Source organism: Prionailurus viverrinus, chromosome B1 (genome assembly GCF_022837055.1).
Source record: "Prionailurus viverrinus isolate Anna chromosome B1, UM_Priviv_1.0, whole genome shotgun sequence".
In the NCBI taxonomy this organism is placed as follows: Eukaryota; Metazoa; Chordata; class Mammalia; order Carnivora; family Felidae; genus Prionailurus; species Prionailurus viverrinus.
The window spans coordinates 96,168,271-96,189,899 of record NC_062564.1 but is presented as its reverse complement, the minus strand read 5'-3'; the positions used below and the strand labels follow the sequence as shown (position 1 = coordinate 96,189,899).

At 35.2% G+C, this 21,629-nt stretch overlaps 1 protein-coding gene across 7 annotated transcripts in view; it reads right to left on the bottom strand.

Annotated features, from left to right (window-relative positions):
* Positions 1-21,629, bottom strand: part of SCLT1 (sodium channel and clathrin linker 1) — a 257,508-nt gene that overhangs the window by 76,279 nt on the left and 159,600 nt on the right. For 5 of the 7 annotated variants that reach the window (XM_047855214.1, XM_047855220.1, XM_047855217.1 and 2 more), the window contains 3 exons: positions 20,208-20,353; positions 14,177-14,369; positions 7,422-7,618 (listed from right to left, as the gene is read on the bottom strand). In XM_047855214.1, coding sequence (XP_047711170.1) covers positions 7,422-7,618; positions 14,177-14,369; positions 20,208-20,353 — 536 coding nt within the window. Of the gene's footprint in view, positions 1-3,317; positions 3,443-7,421; positions 7,619-14,176; positions 14,370-20,207; positions 20,354-21,629 lie in introns of all 7 variants that reach the window. The other 2 variants (XM_047855219.1, XM_047855218.1) reach the window with 1 other exon arrangement.

The following is a 21,629-nucleotide window of genomic DNA, read 5'->3' as shown; positions in this document are numbered from 1 at the left end:
GAGTGATTATATCATATAACCACAGCTATCCCTCACATCTGTCAGAACGGCTAGCCTCAACAACACAAGAAACAACAAGTGTTGGCAAGGACGTGGAGAAAAAAGAACACTTGTGAACTGCTGGTGGAAATGCAAACTGGTGCAGCCACTGTGGAAAGCAGTATGGAGGTTCCTCAAGAAGTTAAAAATAGAACTACCCTACAATCCAGCAACTGCACTACTGGGTACTTACCCAAAGAATACAAAACACTAATTCAAAGGGATACATGCACCTCTTTGTTTATAGCAGCATTATTTATAGCGGCCAAGATATGGAAGCAGCTCAAGAGTCCATCAACTAATGAATAAAGAAGATGTGGTATACATATACAATGGAATACTATTCAGCCATTAAAAGAATGAAATCTTTCCATTTACAACGATATGGATGAAGCTGGAGAGTATAATGCTAAGTGAAATAAGTCAGAGAGAGACAAATACCATATAATTTCACTCAAGTGGAATTTAAGAAACAAAACAAATAAGCAAAGGGAAAAAAAGAGAGAGAGAGATAGAAAACTGACGGTTAGAGGGGAAGGGGGTGGGAGTGGGGGGGTTGGGTTAAATAAGTGATGGGACTAAGGAGTGTACTTGTCATGATAAGCATTGGGTGTTGTATGGAACTGCCGAATCACTATATAGTACACCTGAAACTCATATATAATGCTGTATGTTAATGAACAGGAACTAAAATAAAAACTTAAAAAATAAAATGTTAACTGACAGCTGCAAAGAAAAAAAAATAATCCCAGCTACCAAGGTTTCATGTTTTCAGATTTATTCTGCATATTTTTACAAAAAAAGTATTTTATTCAATTTCTTTTTATGATTATAGCCCATCTGGTTTAATGTCACCACTGTGTTCTCTATCTTCCTCTAAGGTAATTCAAGTCTACTCTCTTTTTCATCTTCACTTTGTTTTGATTTTTTTGTGTTTACCACATGTGGGGACACATCTATTTTGTGCCCGTGCCAGATCTCCCCCTCAATTTATGTTTCAGGGGAAAAATAATCTGTGGAATCATTGATTTGTCTATAATTGAAAACAACTATACAAATTTCCCTTCACACAGCACTTTACAGGTTATTTTAAAAGCGTGAGTTAGAACATTTAAAATTATTTTAGGGGCACCTGAGTGGCTCAGTTGTTAAGTATCTGACCGGCTCAGGTCATGATCTCACAGTTCATGAGTTCAAGTCCTACTTGGATGAGCCAGAGCCCCACATTGGGTGAGCTCAAGCCCTGCACAAGCCCCAGGTGAACCCTGCTTCTCTCTCTCCCTCTCTTTGCCCCTTGCTCACTAGCGCCCTCTCTCTCTCTCAAAAAAAAAGTGATTTTAGATGTAAGAATTCAATTTGTGGGCATTTGTTACATTCATTAAGGTGTTTACTGGTCAAATATATTTAATCCTATATGCTAAAATACAAATGTATGGAAGTTAAGATCTATAAAACTTAAAGTCTAAGATATCTTTTTAAAATTTCTATATTTTTAAAATTTATTTATTCTTGAGAGAGAGAGAGCACATGAGCAGGGGAGGGACAGAGAGAGAGGGGGAGAGAATCCCAAGCAAGCACAGTCAGCATGGAGTGTGGAGCCCTGCCGAGGCTAGTGATATCAAGAGTCAGATGCTTAACTGAGCCACCAAGGCTCCCCATAAGGTATCTATAATTTTTGAAGACATTCTTTGATCTTTCTGAACTAATAAAATATCCTACCAAGAAAAAAAAAAATGGATAATCTTACAACTCACAGACTCCTATGTAATAATGGGACAACTCAAGGGAATCATGTAAAAATTCCTTGATAATGAGTATATAACTGGGGTGAATTATTTTTCAAAAAATCAAGTACTATTCCTGAAGTCACAAGTTGTAAAGAACCTTAACAATCTTTCTAGCCCAGATGAAAGCAATAGACAGGGTTGTGTTAAAAGTATTTTGACAGACTCAAGACAATTATATTCAACATTCTACGTGCTTCCTTTTGGCAAAGTACTTTGATACTTCAGAGAATACAAACTGAAATAAAACACATTCACTATCAATAACCTACTGGGAATAATTAGCTGGTGTGTACAAGTTACATGTATAATATAGCAAAGCCTAACACAGCCAAGAACAGTATTTTAAGGGTTTAGAGTAGGACGGAGATTACAGTAGTCATAAATATTTCTCAGTAAAACATGTGAATAGGCATAATAAATGTTTATGTGTATCTGTATACACATGCATATATGTGTGTGCACACACAGATATACCTATACCATAAATAGCCTCCTGTCAGTTCAAGTCAGGTTTGCCACCAAAGTATAGGCAGTTAACTTTGGAAAAGTCTGTTTTCGGGTTTTTTTTTTTTTTCAAATTTAAAATTGCAGACAATGAATTATGGATCTGTGTAAATTTTTCAAAGTCTAGAGTTTCCTCATGTGTAAAATGGAGAGTGTGATGGTTAATTTTATGTGTCAATTTGTCTGGGCCATGGTGCCCAGATGTTTAATCAAGCATTATTCTGGATGTGTCTGTGAGAGTGTTTTAGGTAAAATTTACATTTAAATCACTGGACTTGGAATAAAGCAGAATACCTTTCATGATGTGGGTGGGCCCCATACAACTAGTTGATGGCCTCATAGAACAAAAAGCTGACTTCCCCCAAGCAAGAGGAAATTCTGCAGTAGACCACTTTTGGACTTGAATGGTAACAATGGCTCTTCAGGTCTCCAGCCTGAATGTCTCTGGACTCAAACTGCAACCTGCAACTATTTCCTGAGTCTCTGGTTTGTCAGTTTTCTCCATCAAAAAAACTTTACACACCTTATCCTTTATAGGCACTTGATTATATAGGTGATAATTTAAGTAACTGTTTTGCCATTGCATAGCATGGATTACCAGTGTACCCTTTACCAGTGGCCTTTAAATCTAATCAAAGCAGAGAATCAATTCCAGATAATCCAGATCCAGTTAGAGTACCCATTCATGAGGTTATATTCTTCTGGAACTACTTCTGTAATTGAAAGCAATTCCTATATGTATCAGGGTTTATTCAGGAAAAGAGAGCTACACTGAGTGATACAGAATATGGGATTTATTTTGGGAATTAGGTGTGACACACTTGTGGGAGCTGGTAGAAAAGCCAATGCAATGCAGTTGTTTCTGCATCTGGTGTTAAGTCCAAAGTCACTATGGGCCAGCTAAACTAGATGTCATGAAGAAAAGCTAGATATGAACGGAAGCAACTATAAGGACAAACTAGAACCCTGTTTTCATTTATCTCTCACCATCTCCAACTACTGCCGTAGATGACCTGCAGGAGAAGCTGGTGCCCTTTCCCATGCATCTACACGTTTAAAAGGAGTCTGTTACACATCCATATGTACATCCTCTTGGCCTTCGTCTAAGGGACCTGTGAAGAGTTAGCAGGGTGACCATGCAGTGGGGAAAAAGAAATCCAGGACATTTTCAGTATTACTGAGCAAGGCTGCTGAAAAAATTCTACAGATCCCAAATACCACAGTGGTCACTAACCAGGAGAGGTCTATGCAGATCAGGTCATCAATGAAGTCTTCGCTTAAGTTGTCTCACAATGGGCCTAGTGTGTCTACAATCCTACTCTGTGGTTATTTCCCTGGTTCTGGGATGCATAATTGGAACAGACACACTGAGCAACTAAATGGCAAAATCTCTACACTGGTTCTGTAAGCAGTGAAGTAAAGGCTATTATAGTAGGAAAGGCCAAGTAGCATTTGAGGAAGTATAGTGAGTAAAGGCAAGGTACAATAAAAGTTTGACTTTCCACTTTATCTGTTTCCAGAATGTGCTGGTTCCACAGCATCTTCAAAAGGTGTCCAAAGCCTTTTTTTCTTTATTAAATATCATTTTGAAGTCACAGATTTTTAATATATTTGACATGTTTCAATTTATTGTAGATACTCTTTTTGATGCTCAAACTGCCCCCACATCAGTCAGAGGGTGCCTACTTAAGTTAGCTCCTGGGTACTTTTGCCATGACCCAAGTAATGTTGATACCTTCTTTACCTTTTGCTACAACAAAGTGTTTTCTAGGCTCATCTTCTACTTTTCTATCCTAGATCTATGATCAATCATTTCTTTAAAGAGTCCTGGTTTCTTTTGGGATACCTCATTGCAACAGAATACTGGTCAGTGCTTCCAGGTCCTTTTAGTGGACAGAGCCAGGAGATACATGTTTTTAAGAGTAAAACACATCATGAGTTCCCATAATATTCCCAATTTCAATTCGAGTTGTAAGTTTTATTTAATTTCTTTGAGTTTCCTCTCTATTATAAAAATCTTGGTTCTTAAAGACATTTACATAATTACTCAATTGCTTTATCTCATAATTATAAGCTTCAGAATAATAATAATACCGATATTATTTCTAATGATATAACTACTAAACACAGTTTATGGTTTTTTTACATTTCCTTTTATCCTTAGGATTTATCTCACTAGGGATATACAGTCTAATTACTGTGTTTAATGTAACTTGACATAATTTATCTGTGTAACTAAGCCATTAACTTCCTACACAATTAGCTCATTTATCTAATTTTACTTTCAATTTAAAAAAAATTTTTTTTAGAGTTTATTTATTTTTGAGAGAGAGACAGACAGACAGACAGAGTGTGGGTGGGGGAGGGGCAGAGAGAAAGAGGGAGACACAGAATCCGAAGCAGGCTCCAGGCTCTGAGCTATCAGCACAGAGCCCGATGTGGGGCTTGAACTTGGGAATGGTGAGATCATGACCTAGGCAGAAGTCGGACGCTCAATCAACTGAGCCACCCAGGCGCCCCTAATTTTACTTTCAATTTTGGGGTTTTTAAAAAATTTTTTGATTTAATTTAAAAAATAATTATATGAACATTTATATAGCTTCAAACTCAAGCCAATATATCTATAAAACAAGTTTCATTCAAAGAAGTCTAGCCTTCATCCTTTGCTCCTTTCTCTTTCCTCACAGAGAACCATTTCAATTACTGTTTTGGTCACCTCTCTTTTTGAGAATGTGTGCATGTGTGTATGAACATAGCGTATACGTAGCATGCTGGTATATATATGTACACACATACACAGAGACGTCCCCCTCTTAAAAGGTAGAATACTACACACACTGTATAATACTTGATTTTTTCATTTAATATATTTTGGATACTGCTCCATGTGCTAAGATTTTAATTGGGATTACGATGCATCTATAGATGACAGGGGGCATGGGAGGGCTGTTAACAAATTTATAACATTGAGTATTCTGATCAGTTAATCTGATCTCTATCTAGTTAGGCCTTCTTTAATCATCCCGATATCATAGTTATGTAGAAGTCTTACACATTGTTAGATTTATTCCTGGGTATTTTATCTTTTTGATGCATTGTTAAGTTTACTATTATAGGTTTAATTTTGAAATATTTGTTGTAGGTATGAAGGAATACAATTGATTTTTATATATTTGCATATTATCTATTAATTATTTTGGACTTATTACATATACAGTCATGCTATCTGTAAAGAATGACTGTTTCTTCCTTCCTTTCTAGTTTGTTTACCTTTTCATTTTCTTGCCACGGTGCACTGAAAATCAGGACTTCTGATACAAACATTAATAGAAGTGATAGTAATGAACTTCTTTGTATCTTCTCAATCTTCAAAGGAAAGTTACTAACATTTTTTGCCAATAAAAATGTTTGCTTTAGAATAGATACCTTTACAAAATTAAAGAAATTCTATTTCTAGTTTGCTAAGAGATATTTTGAAAAATGATAAATGGATATCAAATATTATCAAATGCTTTTTCTGTATTGAGAAGGCCTTATAATTTTTTCTTTTTTAAAAAAATCTAATGCAGTAAATTATATTATTTATTTTCTAAGCTTTTAATAATTTTGCATTCCCAGGATAAGCCAAATTGGTAACAATTTTTTTTTTTTTTTTGTTAGTTCTTTAATGCTCTCGATAGATGTTTTCTACAATTCATCTAACTTTTTTGGTTGTGGTCTAGGGCGGGTTCAAACTGCCTAGCTCACCATTCATTAACTGGAAGCAGAAATTCTCTTTGTCTCTTCAATTCATTCCAAATACATTTTTATTCCAGCATTCCACCAAAACTGCTCTTATCATGGTTAACAAAGACCATCAAACGGCAACAAACTAAAAGGTCCATTCTCAGTCCTCACCATATTCACCACTCAGTAGCATTTTATAAAACAACAGTTAAGAGCATATTGTCTTTACTGGTCATTCTGTTAGCTAAGTGACTTTGACTAAGTTCCTTAACCTCCCTCAGCCTCAGTTTCTCTACAGTAAAATGTAAATGATAATGTTATCCAGTTCTAGGGTTGTTGTAAAGTTTAAGTAAGTACATCTAAGTCGTTTAGAACAACAACAAAAAAACACATTATGTGCTAAATAAATATCACCTATTATTATTGCTTATACTCCTGAAAAAAAAAAAGATTTCTTTTTTAACCATTCTGTCATGATTCTTATTTCTCTGGATATTCTTTCTCAGTCTCTTTCAGACTTTCAGACTCTTTCAGTCTCAGTCTTCATCTCTCCAGAATTTAACTTTTGGAACTTAGTCTTCTGACAGCTTAATTTCTCTACCTAGACTTCCTTTCTACACAATATTATCCCATGACTTTAAAAATCACGTATATGTTAATGAGTCCCACAATTATAGCTCCTGTTGCAATCTCTTCCTTGAACTTCAAACTTACAGACTCTACTGACTAGTTAATATCCCGATTTAAATGTCTTCTAGGCAGCACATATTTAACATGGTTCAAACTTTTTAAAATGATTTCCAACCCTTCAAAACCTAATCCAAGTTAGAATCATTTTATACACCAATTATTACAGTATTTGCCAACCTTCTCCCTTCTACCCTTGCCCCTCTAGTCTGTTCTTCAAACTTCAAACTGATTTGTTAAACATTTAAGCCTGATCATATCACTTTGCTCAAAGCTTTCCATAGCATCCCATCGCATTCAGCATAAAAGCTCAAGTACTTTCCAGGCAGGGGTCAGCAAACTTTCTCCTCAAGGGCCAGAGAGCAAATATTTCAGGCTTTGCAAATCAATCACATTCTGCTGTAACCACAAAATATTATATGCTATACCTATATGCAAAGAGTATTAAGATTCTAAACTGCCACGTCCAAAAAAAATCATTATATTCTGTGGAATGTGACTAAAGTTTTCAAAAATGTAGTATGAGTTTTGGTTTCTAATGCTTAATATTTTTCATAGCAGTTCAATAAATATTTGCTGAATAAAAAAATAAGATATTTTTACAAAAAGATGGCAAAGACATTAAAGGTTAAATAATTTATTCTGTAAAATGTATCAAACAATTAATAGTGGACTTACTTGAGATTACTGATTCTAATCTCTGCACTTTCAGTAAGTTTCTTTGTTTCTTCTTTCCACCTATTGGCCACCTTCTGTTGAGTCACTAAGAGATGTCTCAGTTCAACAGTGGAATTTCGATTACTGTCTTCCATCTCTCTTAGTTGAACTTCAAATCCATGTTCCTTTATTGAAAATTCATGTTCCATTGTACTGATCTAAGGAACAAAATGAACACATATCTTCTTTTATTTTTTTTTTTTTCTATTGTAGGGGATACACTGATCAGTGATACTTACAAAAGCAATTTTGCATTGTGGTGTTTGTGGCACAGAAATGTCTGGATGAGATATATAAAAATAAGTTTATAATTTTCCTTCATCACAAATGAAGACTTATCCTGTATTGTAATTTAAATTTGGTGAAACCAGAATTATGGACAATTTTTTTGCAACACTTTCCTCAACATCTTAAAATGCCGGTAGGAAAAAAGTATACTATTTAATATAAAACTGCTCTCATTATCTACTTTCACTTTTGCTGTCAGGATCCATGGAAAATGTTCATGCTCTCAAATAACTGAGAGCTTTTTACTCAAACCATTAAAAAAAAGTTTACTAATTTATTATAAAGGGTACAACTCAGAAACAGGCAAATGGAATAGTTATATAGGGCAAGGTATGGATTTGGGGGTGTGCAGAGCCTCCACGACCTCTCCAAATGCACCATCCTCTCAGCACCTTAATGTGCTCAACTCAGAATCTCCTCAGGTCACCTCACACTAAATTTCAAGTTGTCTTTTAAAGGGTGTTGTAAAGAAAGTAACATACGAGAATTTCTTTACCACTTCAGTTATGGTATAAACAAATATTTCTTTTTCAGGAAAAAAAAAGACTATAAATAATGATTTTTCAGAATCTCATATGTAAGGATTGTCCATTATTTCCAGCTAATTTATGTCATTAGGGTAAAAATAACTTAATGCAGAATAAACATATAAGTAAATGCTTTTTGAATACTCTAGAAGCATTCTTAATTGGGGTTCAGGGAGAAAATTAAGCCCTAATGCTCTCAGGCATTCAGTGTATGTAATGAATTGCCTTCTCTTGAATGCTTCTAGAATGAAACTGTCTATACCATCCTTGAGGCAACTGAGAAAACAGTCACTAGAACAATTTATTTGGTGTACTCTCAGGCCATCTTTATCTTATGATACTAAAGAAACATTATAAAGAATATTTATCTTATGATATTTTAAAGTAATGTGCTTTAAAGATCGTTACAGCTGGTATAGCTTATAGTAATTCATCAAATATGGCCACTTTCCAAAATCAAAAAAGGATGAATAAAAAGGACTCAACTTTACTCAATATCAAGCAAAACGAAACAACAGCAAAATCCATGGTTCTTGGGGTAAACTGCAAACACCCATCCTCACTACTTCTGCTAAATGCAACGTGCTTCCTAAAACTCTTAAATTTGGTTTCTCAAATAATACACAAGTAGAAATTTAAGACTTTATAAATACTGGCACTGGGAAAATAACCTTGGTTTTATTAATTCTCTATTATATTACAAGCTCCAGAGGCTCCTTGACTCCTGCTATTTTAATTTCTGTCTTATTGGATTCTGCAAATTTAGATTTGAATATGCTCCTACTCCTTCTCTGTCTCAATCTCAACCTTGCCTGGAGAAGCCATGGTTCTTATGTGTTAGGCAGAACTATTTCTGTCTTTGTCTCTCTCATATATATATTAAAAACTGATAAATGCATCTATACAGTTTTAGAAGTCTGCGTGCCTAGTTAACTCCCCATTTCTTCTTAGAAAGTTTATTTGTAATTTGATAAGCCTTGTTCTGAGGTTCTTTGTGACAACCTGGTCTTTGTCTACTTCTAACAAGCTTGTGTTGTGCTACTACTCCCTCTTTTTTCTTTGTTTCTGTTACAATGGCTTCTCATTCTTGGCTCATTTTCACATGTAGTTCCCTTTGCCTGAAGTAATCTTACCCCTCCTGCTTGTCTTAGTTATTTCTATTCAATTTTTAAAACTTAGTTCAATTATTGCTTCTATCTAGAACCAAATCAAGTCCCTCTGTTATAAGTTCTCTCAGTGCCCTATGTTTTTCCTAAAGAGTATTTATTAGTTTGTAAATACATGTTAAAGTTTGCCCATCTCCATGAAAAAATGAGTTTTAAGGTTGGCGGGGGGGGGGGGGGGCGCATGTCTTCATTACATTTTCAGCACCTGAAACATAGTAAAGTTACCAAAACACATCTGCAGACCAAATTAATGATGGCTTTTTGGTATCAAAATGTAGTCTTTAAACACATGCCAGATACTTTAGCTGGTGAAATTCCAACTGTTAAACTGGACAGATCTGCAGCTATGGACTACAAACAACTGAGTCTCCTATAACAGAAGTCCCACTAATGATTAAATTCAATATATTGGTAGGAAGAAAGGATTTATGGTCTCCCTTTTTTCTTTGTGCTCTTCCTCTGCAGAGAACCACTCACACAAATAGTTCTGTCATCCTTTTGTTCTCCAAAACATCAATTACTATCCTGAACTGTTAAAGATAGATAAAATGTAGCACCAGGTAGGGAAAGTCATGAATTCCCCTCTCCCCCATTATAAAAACCAAAACCCCTAAACATAAACATATTGTAAAGTAATGGAAGAGAAAAAAAATTAAAAACAAATATAAGGTTTCTGTAATTGACAACTCAGAGATAACTACCTCTACTCTACCTGTTGTTTTTTATTTATGAATTTTAGAAGTTAGAGTAGTGAATACAGAATTGCAATATATATATATACTTATATTTTTTCTTATTGTTTTAAAACTTAGACATAGCAATATAAAAAACATTATAAATTATTCAGAACCAATTTTTAATGATGACTCAATACAGTATTTTATAGATGTACCATCTCATTGTTCCTTCATTTCTAGTTATGAATAATGTTGCAATGGATTTTTTGAATTATGAAATATTTTACTTATTTTCTTATGAGAAAATTTTAGATTCTAAATGTGTACCATTTTTTTTATTTTTATTTTTTATTTTTTTTTTTTTAAATTTTTTTTTCAACGTTTATTTATTTTTGGGACAGAGACAGAGCATGAACGGGGGAGGGGCAGAGAGAGAGGGAGACACAGAATCGGAAACAGGCTCCAGGCTCTGAGCCATCAGCCCAGAGCCCGACGCGGGGCTCGAACTCACGGACCGCGAGATCGTGACCTGGCTGAAGTCGGACGCTTAACCGACTGCGCCACCCAGGCGCCCCTGTACCATTTTTTTTAAAAAAATTAATATTTATTTTTTTGAGAGAGACAGAGTGCAAGTGAGGGAGGGAGAGGCAGAGAGAGAGGGAGACACAGAATCTGAAGCAGGCTCCAGGCTCTGAGCTGTCAGTATAGAGCCCGATGTGGGGCTTGAACTGACAAGCCGCAGTCGATTGACCTGGGTTGAAGTCGAATGCTTACCTGACTGAGCCACCCAGGGGCCTCTAAATGTGTATCATTTTAAACTCTCAGTTGCACATTCACTCACTGATAACTATGCAATTAATTAATAGTGACTTTAAACTTTAAAAAAGTTATTTACTAGCACTTTGTTTCCTTAGTCTGTGACTTCTGTTCATGTCTCCTACATGTTCTTCTATTGGGTTATAATATTTTTTAAAGCTCCTTATGTATGAATGTTTTTTGTCTTTTGTCCCATTTACTAAAATTATTTCTCCCAGTTATTTCTTTTCAAAACATTTAAAAATGGTTCTAAATATTTAAAAACTTTATATACCTAAACCTACCAATATATTCATTTGCAATATCTTCCAATTTTGTTTGTTTTGCTAGGAAAGTTCTTTTCCATCTATCAGTTACATATCTGCCTACATTTCCCACTAATGTTTTATAGTGTCACTAATAGCTTTTAGTTATAAACCCATATGAAATTTATAATGTAAAATTTAAAATCGAACAAGGTACAAATAGTTTTTCACCAAGTACACTGACTTATTTTATTATGGAAATATTTTGGTATGAGAACTTCCAAGCATACACAAAATAAAAATAAAAATATTACAACGAATCCCTATGCGCCCATCAACCACATAGTACACTTGTTTTATCTGCACTCCTACTAAACTTTCCTTTGCCAAGATTTATCTTTCTTTTCCTTACAATGAACTACATTCCAACTCAAGTTTTACACATATACTGACATGCCAGAGTCACCACCCTGATTTAGATATCTCAGGAGGCTCACTCATATGTCCTAATCATTACTCATTTTGTAATTGAAGTTGTAACCTCTATTCTGATCTCATCCTCATAGGTAATTATGCCTATTCTTCACTTTCAAATAATGAAATTAATAGACTAGAGATTTTTCGTGTCTGGCTTCTTTGTTCAACATTAGGTCTGTGAGACTCATCCATAATTACTTATAGTTCATTCTGTTTTATTGGTGCATCTATTTCATTATCTGAGTGTACCACCATTTATTTATGTAATCTCATGTGGATGGACATGAGTTATTTTCAGTGTTTGATATGATTAAAACTTTTATGAATATTCTTATACAGATGTCTTCATGAACATAAGCACTCATATCTATGGGTATGTAGCCAGGATTATTTGGCATCGTACGTATGTATGTATGTCCAACTTTAAAAGATAATGCTAACTGCTGGTTGTACCAACTTACATTCTCAAAGTAGTGTATGAAAGTTCCAGTTGCTTTATATGTTTGTCAACACTTGATAGTCTTAGTTTTTTAAATTTTATTTTAGCCATTCTGGTAGGTATGCAGTGGTACCTCACTGCAATTTTCATTATTTTGCTGATTAATAATGCAGTTGAACATTTTTTCATAAATTCTCTTTTATGAAGTGCCTATTTAAGGTTTTTACCCTCTTTTGGAAACGGGTGTTTGTTTTTTCCTTATTAACTGCTAACTATTTTATCATTAACTGGTAACAGTTTTTATATTCTATTCTAGATATTAGTCCTTTTTTTGGTTATGTTCTATTATATATACATATATATATTATTGTATTACAAGTGTATTATATTATACATACATTATATATACTTTCCATATTCCAAATACTTTCTTACTTTTCACCCTCTTAATGGTGTCTTTTTTTTTTTTTAATATTTGTTTATTTCTGAGAGAGAGAGAGACAGAGCATGAGCAGGGGAGGGGCAGACAGAGAAGGAGACACAGAATCTGAAGCAGGCTCAGGCTCTGAGTTGTCAACACAGAGCCCGACGTGGGACTCGAACTCACAAACTGTGAGATCATGACCTGAGCCAAAGTCAGATGCTCAACTGACTGAGCCACCCTGATGCCCCAATGGTGTCTTTTTTTATTTCGACAATTGGATTGTGATTTTTAAGAGGCAAGACTGGCAAACCAGGGCTAGCATTGTACTTAATGGTGTCTTTTGATGACTCAATATTAATTTAATGAAATCCAATTAATTTATTATGATTCTTGCATTTCGTGTTCTCATTAAGAAATTCTTTCTAACCCAAGATCATGAAGATTTGAAGCTTGAAGGTCCACTGTTTTATATGTTGCATTTAGGTCTACAAGACAGCTCAAATGAGTTTAAATGTGTGTTGTGATATAGGGGTCAAGGTTTATTTTAAAAATATGGACCCAATTGATCTAGCATCATTTTTTATAAAGATAATTCTTTCCCTGTTGAACTACAGTAGTGCTTTTGTTATAAATGAGGTGATTATGAAAAATGGGTTTGTCCCTGGACTATGTTTTGTTCCATTGATCAAATTGATTATTATTGATAGCACAGTGTTACTGTAGCTTTATATCGTCAATATTGGGTGGTGTGATTCTTCCCTTTTGTTCTTCAAAGATTTCCCACATACTAAACCATAAAGTACAAACCTCTCTGTATGATCTACAAAGCTGTCTTTCAGAGTTAAAGCTTTTATTAATAACTACAGTGTCTGATACATGCAGTAGAAGGCAATACATACGGGTTGATATGAATTAGGTTGGAATGTGACTTTGTATGAGTACACAGTAACAAAAAACAAAGTGAAACATGAATACTGCTATCTCAATCTTTACTATGAAACTGGAAGATACAGCTTTTTACCATAAAGAGTTAATGCCATCTTTTATAAAAGTTGCATGGAATGGGGTAAAGCAAGTAACATGCTGATGGTCACACCAGTGCTTCTTGTAACTCCCTTAAACATGTTCCTATTGTCAAAGCATGTTAAGCATTACCATGAAGAAAGAGGGAAGGAGAGGGAAAATAAAGGGGATTTTTTTTTCTAGAAGAGACTTTTATCCCTTGCCTTCCTCCTAGCATGGAAATTTTAGACTACCTATGAGAGGTTCTCAGAGCATACTGATGTAGCATCCTCTATAGAGCTAGTTTTAGAGTTCAATTTTTAAGAGGCTATTACAGAAGAGAGGATGACAGTCTGTAAAGTTATCTCATCTATAGTTTTGCTAGCACTGCTTAAATTGCTTTGGCAAGAATATCAGTGTATTTCATGGTTGGAAAGAATTTTTTTGTGTGTGTGGATAGTGAAAGCAATCATTTTTAAGTATGCTTGCCAAATTCTACAATACAAAAAAGACTGGTTAATGCTCTGCATTATGATTTAGTGCTATCTGATGAAAAGGCAAAAAAAAAAAAAGGCCTTAAAAATGTTTTACTGGGTCTCTCTTATATTTTGATTTTCACAAGTACACATTTAACTCTAACTAGACTTGAAAATACCTTTAATTTGGCTTTTTTTTGAGCTTCAAGAGCAATCTTTCTTAAATCCTCAGTCTCCTTCTGTAACTGTTCATTTTCTTGCTGAAGTTTCAGCCTTTGTTCACTGACAAATCCACAGTTTTCTCTCTCAGACTCCAATAAGTTTTGAAGTTTCTGAATCATTTCTTGGCAACGTGATATCTCTTCTGAGGAACTGATAAAAAAAACAAAAGGAATCCTTAATTAAACTTAATGATCTGTAACAGAAGTCAAGCACTCTGTTTTATAGTATAGAGTTGTTTTCTTTGTTCTGACTCATTTCTCTTCACAGAGGATTTTCTTTTTTTAATTTTTATTTATTTATTTTTTTAGATTTACAGCCAAATTAGTTAGCATATAGTGCAACAATGATTTCAGGAGTAGATTCCTTAATGCCCCTTACCCATCCAGCCCATCCGCCCTCCCACAACCCCTCCAGCAACTCTCAGTCTGTTCTCTGTATTTATGAGTCTCTTCTGTTTTGTCCCCCCTCCCTGTTTTTATATTATTTTTGTTTCCCTTCCCTTATGTTTATCTGTTTTGTCTCTTAAAGTCCTCACATGAGTGAAGTCATATGGTTTTTGTCTTTCTCTAATTTCGCTTAGCATAATACCCTCCAGTTCCACCCACGTAGTTGCAAATGGCAAGATTTCATTCTTTTTGATTGCCGAGTAGTACTCCAGTGTGTGTGTGTGTGTGTGTGTGTGTGTGTGTATTTATATACCACATCTTCTTTATCCATTCATCCATCGATGGACATTTGGGCTCTTTCCATACTTTGGCTATTGTTGATAATGCTGCTATAAACATGGGGGTGCATGTGTCCCTTCAAAACAGCACACCTGTATCCTGTGGATAAATGCCTAGTAGTGCAATTGCTGGGTCGCAGGGTAGTTCTATTTTTAGTTTTTTGAGGAACCTCCATACTGTTTTCCAGAGTGGCTACACCAGCTTGCATTCCCACCAACAATGCAAAAGAGATCCTCTTTCTTCGCATCCTCTCCAACATCTGTTGTTGCTTGAGCTGTTATCTTCACTGAGGATTTAAACTATGTGGTTTCACAATGTTATATTAGCCCAGGCAAATACATTCAGCTTAGCAATCTTGACTAATTAATACACTGAACAGTTACCACTCACCTATAAAATCTATGTGAAACTTTTTTCAAATTTTTACTAACACTGAGAATCACTGTGTAACAAGGACTTCAAGAGGATAAACTGAAGCTAATGATAAGGAAGGTGAAATAGATAATGATCAAAACTCCTTTACTACTTTGATTAACTCCATAGGAAGACACATTAGCTGTCTAGATTACTAAATTACAATAAGACCTATTTCATATTTTTCTGTTGCATGACTTAAAAATTTTTTTTATAAACTTCCAGCTCTACAAATCTCGTTTTATCAGTTTAAATAGGTTATAGTTCTTGAACTTTCTCAACAATGGATTATTGGGTAACACAACCTTCAAACATGTATGTTGCTTCAATATGCTAACAACTTATACTCCTATCTTTTAAAATTTCTATCTTTTCAAACCCAGCTAATCAAATACTGTGAACATTCTCTGGTCAACAGATGTCAGAGGAAATATATATAAGGTCTTTTAGTTCCGTATACTATAACTCTTTTTTCCTATTCAACTTTGGCTGATAAAGTTTCTAATGAAATGATGGATCTAGGAAATGATCAAAGGATGATAAAATCAGAAAGATGCTAAGATCAGAAATAATCACATATTTTATTTTTCCTTTTCAAATTTTGATGTAAATTTTAGTTAACATACAGTGCAATATTGGTGTCAGGAGAAGAATTCAGTGATTCATCACTTACATATAACACCAAGTGCTCATCATAACAAGTGCCCTCCTTAGTATCCATCACCCATTTAGCCTATCCCCCATCTGCCTCCCTCCATTAACTCTCAGTTTATGCTCTATCTTTAAGGGTTTCTTAGGGTTTGTTTCCCTCTCTCTTTTTTCTCCCTTCCCCACCATGTGTTCATCTGTTTTATTTCTTAAATTGCACATATGAGTGAAATCATACTGTATGTCTTTCTCTGCCTGACTTATTTCACTTAGAATACACTCTAGCTCCATCCATGCTGCTGCCAATGACAAGATTTCACTCTTTCTTATGGCTGAGTAATGGTCCTCTAATGCTGCCTCTAATTTATCCACTCATCAGTCGATAGGTGTTTGGGATCTCTCCACAGTTTGGCTATCGTTGATAATTCTGCTATAAACATCAGGGTGCACATATCCCTTCGAATCAGTATTTCTGTATCCTTTGGGTAAATGCCTAATACTGCAATTGCTGGATCGTAGGGTAGGTCTGGAAAAGAGTATGGAGGTTCCTCAAAAAGTTAAAAATAGAACTACCCTACAACCCAACAACTGCACTGAACAATGTTTATTCATTTTTGAGAGAGACGGAGAGAGAGCACATGCACATGAATAGGAGAGGGGCAGAGAGAGGGTGACAAAGGATTCAAAATGGACTCTATGCTGATAGCAGAGATCCCAACGTGGGGCTCAAACTCACGAACCCTGAGATTATGACTGGAGCCGAAGTTGGATGCTTAACCAACCAAGCCATCCAGGCATCCCTCCTGTGATAGTTTTTGACTTAAATTCTATTTGTCTGATATAAGATACTCCTGCTATCTTTTGGGCACCATTCGCATGGAATATCTTTTGCCATCTCTTCATTTTCAGCCTATGTGTTTCCTCAAGTTTAAAGTGACTCTCTAGTAGGCAACATATAGTTGGATCTTATTTTCTAATCCATTCTGTCACTCTGTCTTTTGATTGGATGATTTAATCCACTTAAATTAAAAGTAATTACTAATAGGTAGTAACTTGTGATTTTGTTGTTTTCCATTCTGTAGTTCCTTTGTTCTTTTATTCCTATTTTAGTTGTCTTCCTTTGTGATTTGTTGAATTTTTGTAGTAGCTGCTTTCATTCCTTTCTCTTTACCTTTTGGGTGTCTACTACACATTTTTTTTTTTTTCTGATTAGCATGAGACTTACATAAAACGTCTGTTATGAGTTTATTTTAAATTGGTAACAATTTCAATCACTTTTATTTCTCTCTCTCCTCACATTCTGTGTTATGGATGTCATACTTTACATCTTTTTATATTGTATATCAATTATCACATTATTGTACTTCTTGTTATTTTTAATAATCTTATCTTTTAGCTTCTATACTAGAGTTAAAAGTGATTTATGTAGTACTATTATGAGTCTTAGAGTATTCTGACTTTGGCAATATACTTTCATTTACCAGAAAGTTTTATTCTTTCACATATTTTTATGTTTCTAATTAGTATCCTTTTAGTTCCATTTGAAAACTCTAGCTTTTCTTATACAGCAACTCTAATAGTGATGCACTCCCTTTTGAGCTTTTGTTCATCTTAGGAAGTTTTTAATCTCACTTTTACTTTTGATGGACAACTTTGCTGGGTATGGTATTCCTGGTTTGCACTTTTTTTCTTTCAGTACTTTGAATATATCATGCCACTTTCTCTCTGCTAAAAAGTTTCTTCTAAGAAATCCATTAATACTTTTATTGGGGTTGGAGGGAGTCCCATGTATGTGATGAGTCACTTCCTGTTTTAAAAATTCTTTTTTATTTTTGGCAATTTGATTATAATGTGTCTAGGTGAAGACCTCTTGATGTTGAGCCTTTCTGTGATTCTTTGAGTGTCATGGATCTGGATGTTCAATTCCCTCCCCAGATTTGGGCAGTTTTCTATTATTATTTCTTTACAAGCTTTCTGTTCCTTTCTCATTCTCTGCTCCTTCTGGGATTTTCATAATGTGTATACTAATTCACTTTAAGATGTCCCATAACTCATGTAGGTTTTTTTCAGTCTTTTTCATTCTTCTCTTTGTTCCTCTAACTGGATGATTTCAAATGACCTCTCTTCAAGCATGCTGATTTTCTTCTGAATGATCAAGTCTGCTACTGAAACTCCACAGAATTTTTCAGTTCAGTTCTTCAGCTCCAGGATTTCTGTTTGTTTCTTTTTAATGGATTCTACTTCTTTGTTAAACTGCTCATTTTGTTCATGTAACATTTTTCTGATTTTATTTAGTTGACTCTGTTCTCTTATAGCTGAGTTTTTTTTTTTTTTTTCAACGTTTATTTATTTTTGGGACAGAGAGAGACAGAGCATGAACGGGGGAGGGGCAGAGAGAGAGGGAGACACAGAATCAGAAACAGGCTCCAGGCTCTGAGCCATCAGCCCAGAGTCCGACGCGGGGCTCGAACTCACGGACCGCGAGATCGTGACCTGGCTGAAGTCGGACGCTTAACCGACTGCGCCACCCAGGCGCCCCTAGCTGAGTTTCTTTAAGACGATATTTTAAATTTTTGTTAAGCAGTCCATGGATCACCATTTCTTTTGGGTCAATTATTAGTTTCCTTTATTAGTTTATTAGTTTCCTTTGATGATGTCATATTTGCCCGATTCTTTCTTGGTATCTGTGTATTTGAAGAAGCAGATTCCTCTTCTAGTCCTTACAGACTGAAGGAGGAAGACTTCCTCCTGCCAAGTCCCACAGCTGATGAGGCTGCTTCTGGGATTGTGGTTGAGCAAGGCTGAAACCATGTCATGTGAGCACTGCCAAGTTCATGTTTGGCAGGCATGTAGCCAAGGGCACAGTCAAGTGTTTTGTCCAGTGAGTTCCTAAAGGTGCTCCTGTCATGCCACTGAGCTGGTCCATATGTGCATAGGACTGTTTCTGGACTGTGGTAGAGTGGGACTAAAGCTGGGTCACAAAACTACTTCACAGATTGTAGTCAGTTCTGAGGTCAGTGGGTCTGTAACTGGAAGCATCTATGGGTGTAGCTTGTGCTGAGTCTTTTGGGTGGTTGGCTGGACGCCTATCCATGAAAGACTACCTCAAACTGTGGTACAGCAAAGCTGGATCCATGTCTTATGGTTTTTGCTAAGTCTGCAGTCAGGTCTGTGGTTGGCAGGCCTGTTACTAGAGGTGTGGCCAGGTGTGACTTCTGCTGGGTAACTGTTAGTACTCCCAGAACTGGGCTGGTTCTGGATGGCAGGGTTGCTTCCAGACTACAGTAGAGTGGAACTAAAGCCAGGTTGCAGGGACAGTAAGGTCTGAGTTTGGCAGGCCTGTTATCAGAAGCACTCACAGGCATGGCTTCTCCTGAATCCCTAAGTGGAAGAGGCTAGGTGCAGGACTGTTAACAAGCAGGGCTAGAGCCAAGTCCACATGTAGATGGGGCTGCTTTGGCCCATAGATAGGACCATAGTATATGCTGGCACTGGTGTGTAGGCCTGCCTCCCTGTTTTTGGGCTCCAATAGTGATTTGTAACCTCCTACCTGGATCCCAAAGCTTTCACAAAGGCACTTTTGTCCAGGGATGCCTTTCACATATTTGTTTCTGTGGAGGGATATGGGCTGGGTACCTCCAATTCATTCCACTATATTGCTGACAGTATTCATCTTTATTTTTAAAATATCTATCAAACATATTCTGTAACAGATTGAGATTTCATGCAATTCAAATTAAGTTTTACTGTATTAAGTAACACTCTGGCAGGAAAGGTAGAAAATTAGTTAGAACGGATATACCAGATTATAAATTTACCATTTTAATAGACAATGTAATAAATAAACATGAAGGATTATTATAGAATATTCAAAAAAAAAGAAATATAAGTATAAACTGATTATAAAAGCAATAATTGTAAGGAAGCTACTGCAATAGCTTAGTTAGTATGAAGAAAAACCCAATCTTATAAGCATTCTATTTAACTGCCAGAAAGGAGAAATTTGATATAAATGGTATAATACTGTTGAATCTTTTCTTCTGAAACAAATTAGTTTTCAGAAATAAGCTTGAAAAAAATTCTATTTGGTGCTAAATTTTTTGTCCCAACATATATATAAGTCCTATTTAAGAAAAGTAAAGAATCTGTCAAAAAGTATGTGAATTATAAAAATGTTAATAGAAAATATAAAATAACTTACTTTATTTCAAGTTGTTTTATTTTATTTTCTGCTGTCTTAAGTCTTAGCTGAAGATCGTCTTTTGAACGCTCTGCAACCAGGCATCTTTGGTGCATTTCCTCTAGTTTTCTGTAATCACTTTCATTTACTCTGCCTTCATGGTAAATCTGCAAAAGAAGCTTATATGTACTACCTTACAGAAGAAAACTGTCTTAACAAATTATACAGTTTAGAAACTGAAGTCAATGGATAAATAAAAACCCATAATCATGTGTTCATCTGTTCCCATTGTAACACACTAAAACATATCAATAATTTTGGTGTTTCATATTTATAAAATAAAATGTTGAAAACTGACATATAATTGCTTATTTTTTGAAATTATTCATGCTTATGGTAAACTATTCAAAAAGTTTTAATATTTTATTTTTAATTATTTATTTTATCCTTTCTTTTATTAATGTGCTGTATCATGCTGACTGATTTGTGAATACTGAACCACCCTTGCAACCCAGGAATAAATCCTATTTGATCATGGTGAATGATTTGTTTTTTTTAATGTATAGTTTGGATTCAGTTTTGTCATTGAGAATTTTTGCATCTATGCTTATCAGGAATACTAGCCTGTAGTTCTCTTTTTCAGTGGTGTCTTTATCTGGTTTTGGTATTAGGGTAATACTGGCCTCATGAAATGAATATGGAAGTTTTCCTTCCTTTTCTATTTTAGGGAATAGTTTGGGAAGAATAGGTATTAACTCTTCTTTAACTATTTGATAGAACTTCCTGTGAAGTCATCTGGTACTGGGGACAGTTTCAATATTTTAAAAAGAAATATAAAATAGTTGAAATAAAAAAAAATACTCTAAATGTCACCACTTAGAGATAATTGTTTTGATTCAATTGTCTTGAATACCTTTTAAGAAAATTCTATATTCTGGTATTAAAAAATACAGACATATGCTATGGAGCAATGAGTAGAACTATCTGAAAGTGACTTCAGAATCTTACTCTGGTTTAACTAGACAATGATCTAACTGAAACGGGAGTTCCTCTTTCCCCAACGGGAGTGACTGTACCCAAGCTCAGCTTCTTATAAGACTAAGCTTCCTACCACGACACAGGGGCTATAACATCCCAAGAAGTGTGAAGTTGCCAGGTGCTAAGCAGCTCACATTTTCAGACAAATTCCACACAAGGCTATCCTCTAAATCCAGACTGCCTGGCCAATAACCTGTATCTTCTTCCACTGAAAAGACTGCTTTGTCACTCCTACTCTATAAAAAGGTAAAATATCAGCAAGTTAATGTCCCACTACTAAAATACAGGCCTATAGTACAGTCCCAGAAGTGCTTTGACTTCAGCACACTTGTTTGTGGGACAGTGGGAGAATTAGGGACCTGTGCCTTCTCTTTATCTGTTGTCTTTAGTATTATAAGCTTTACA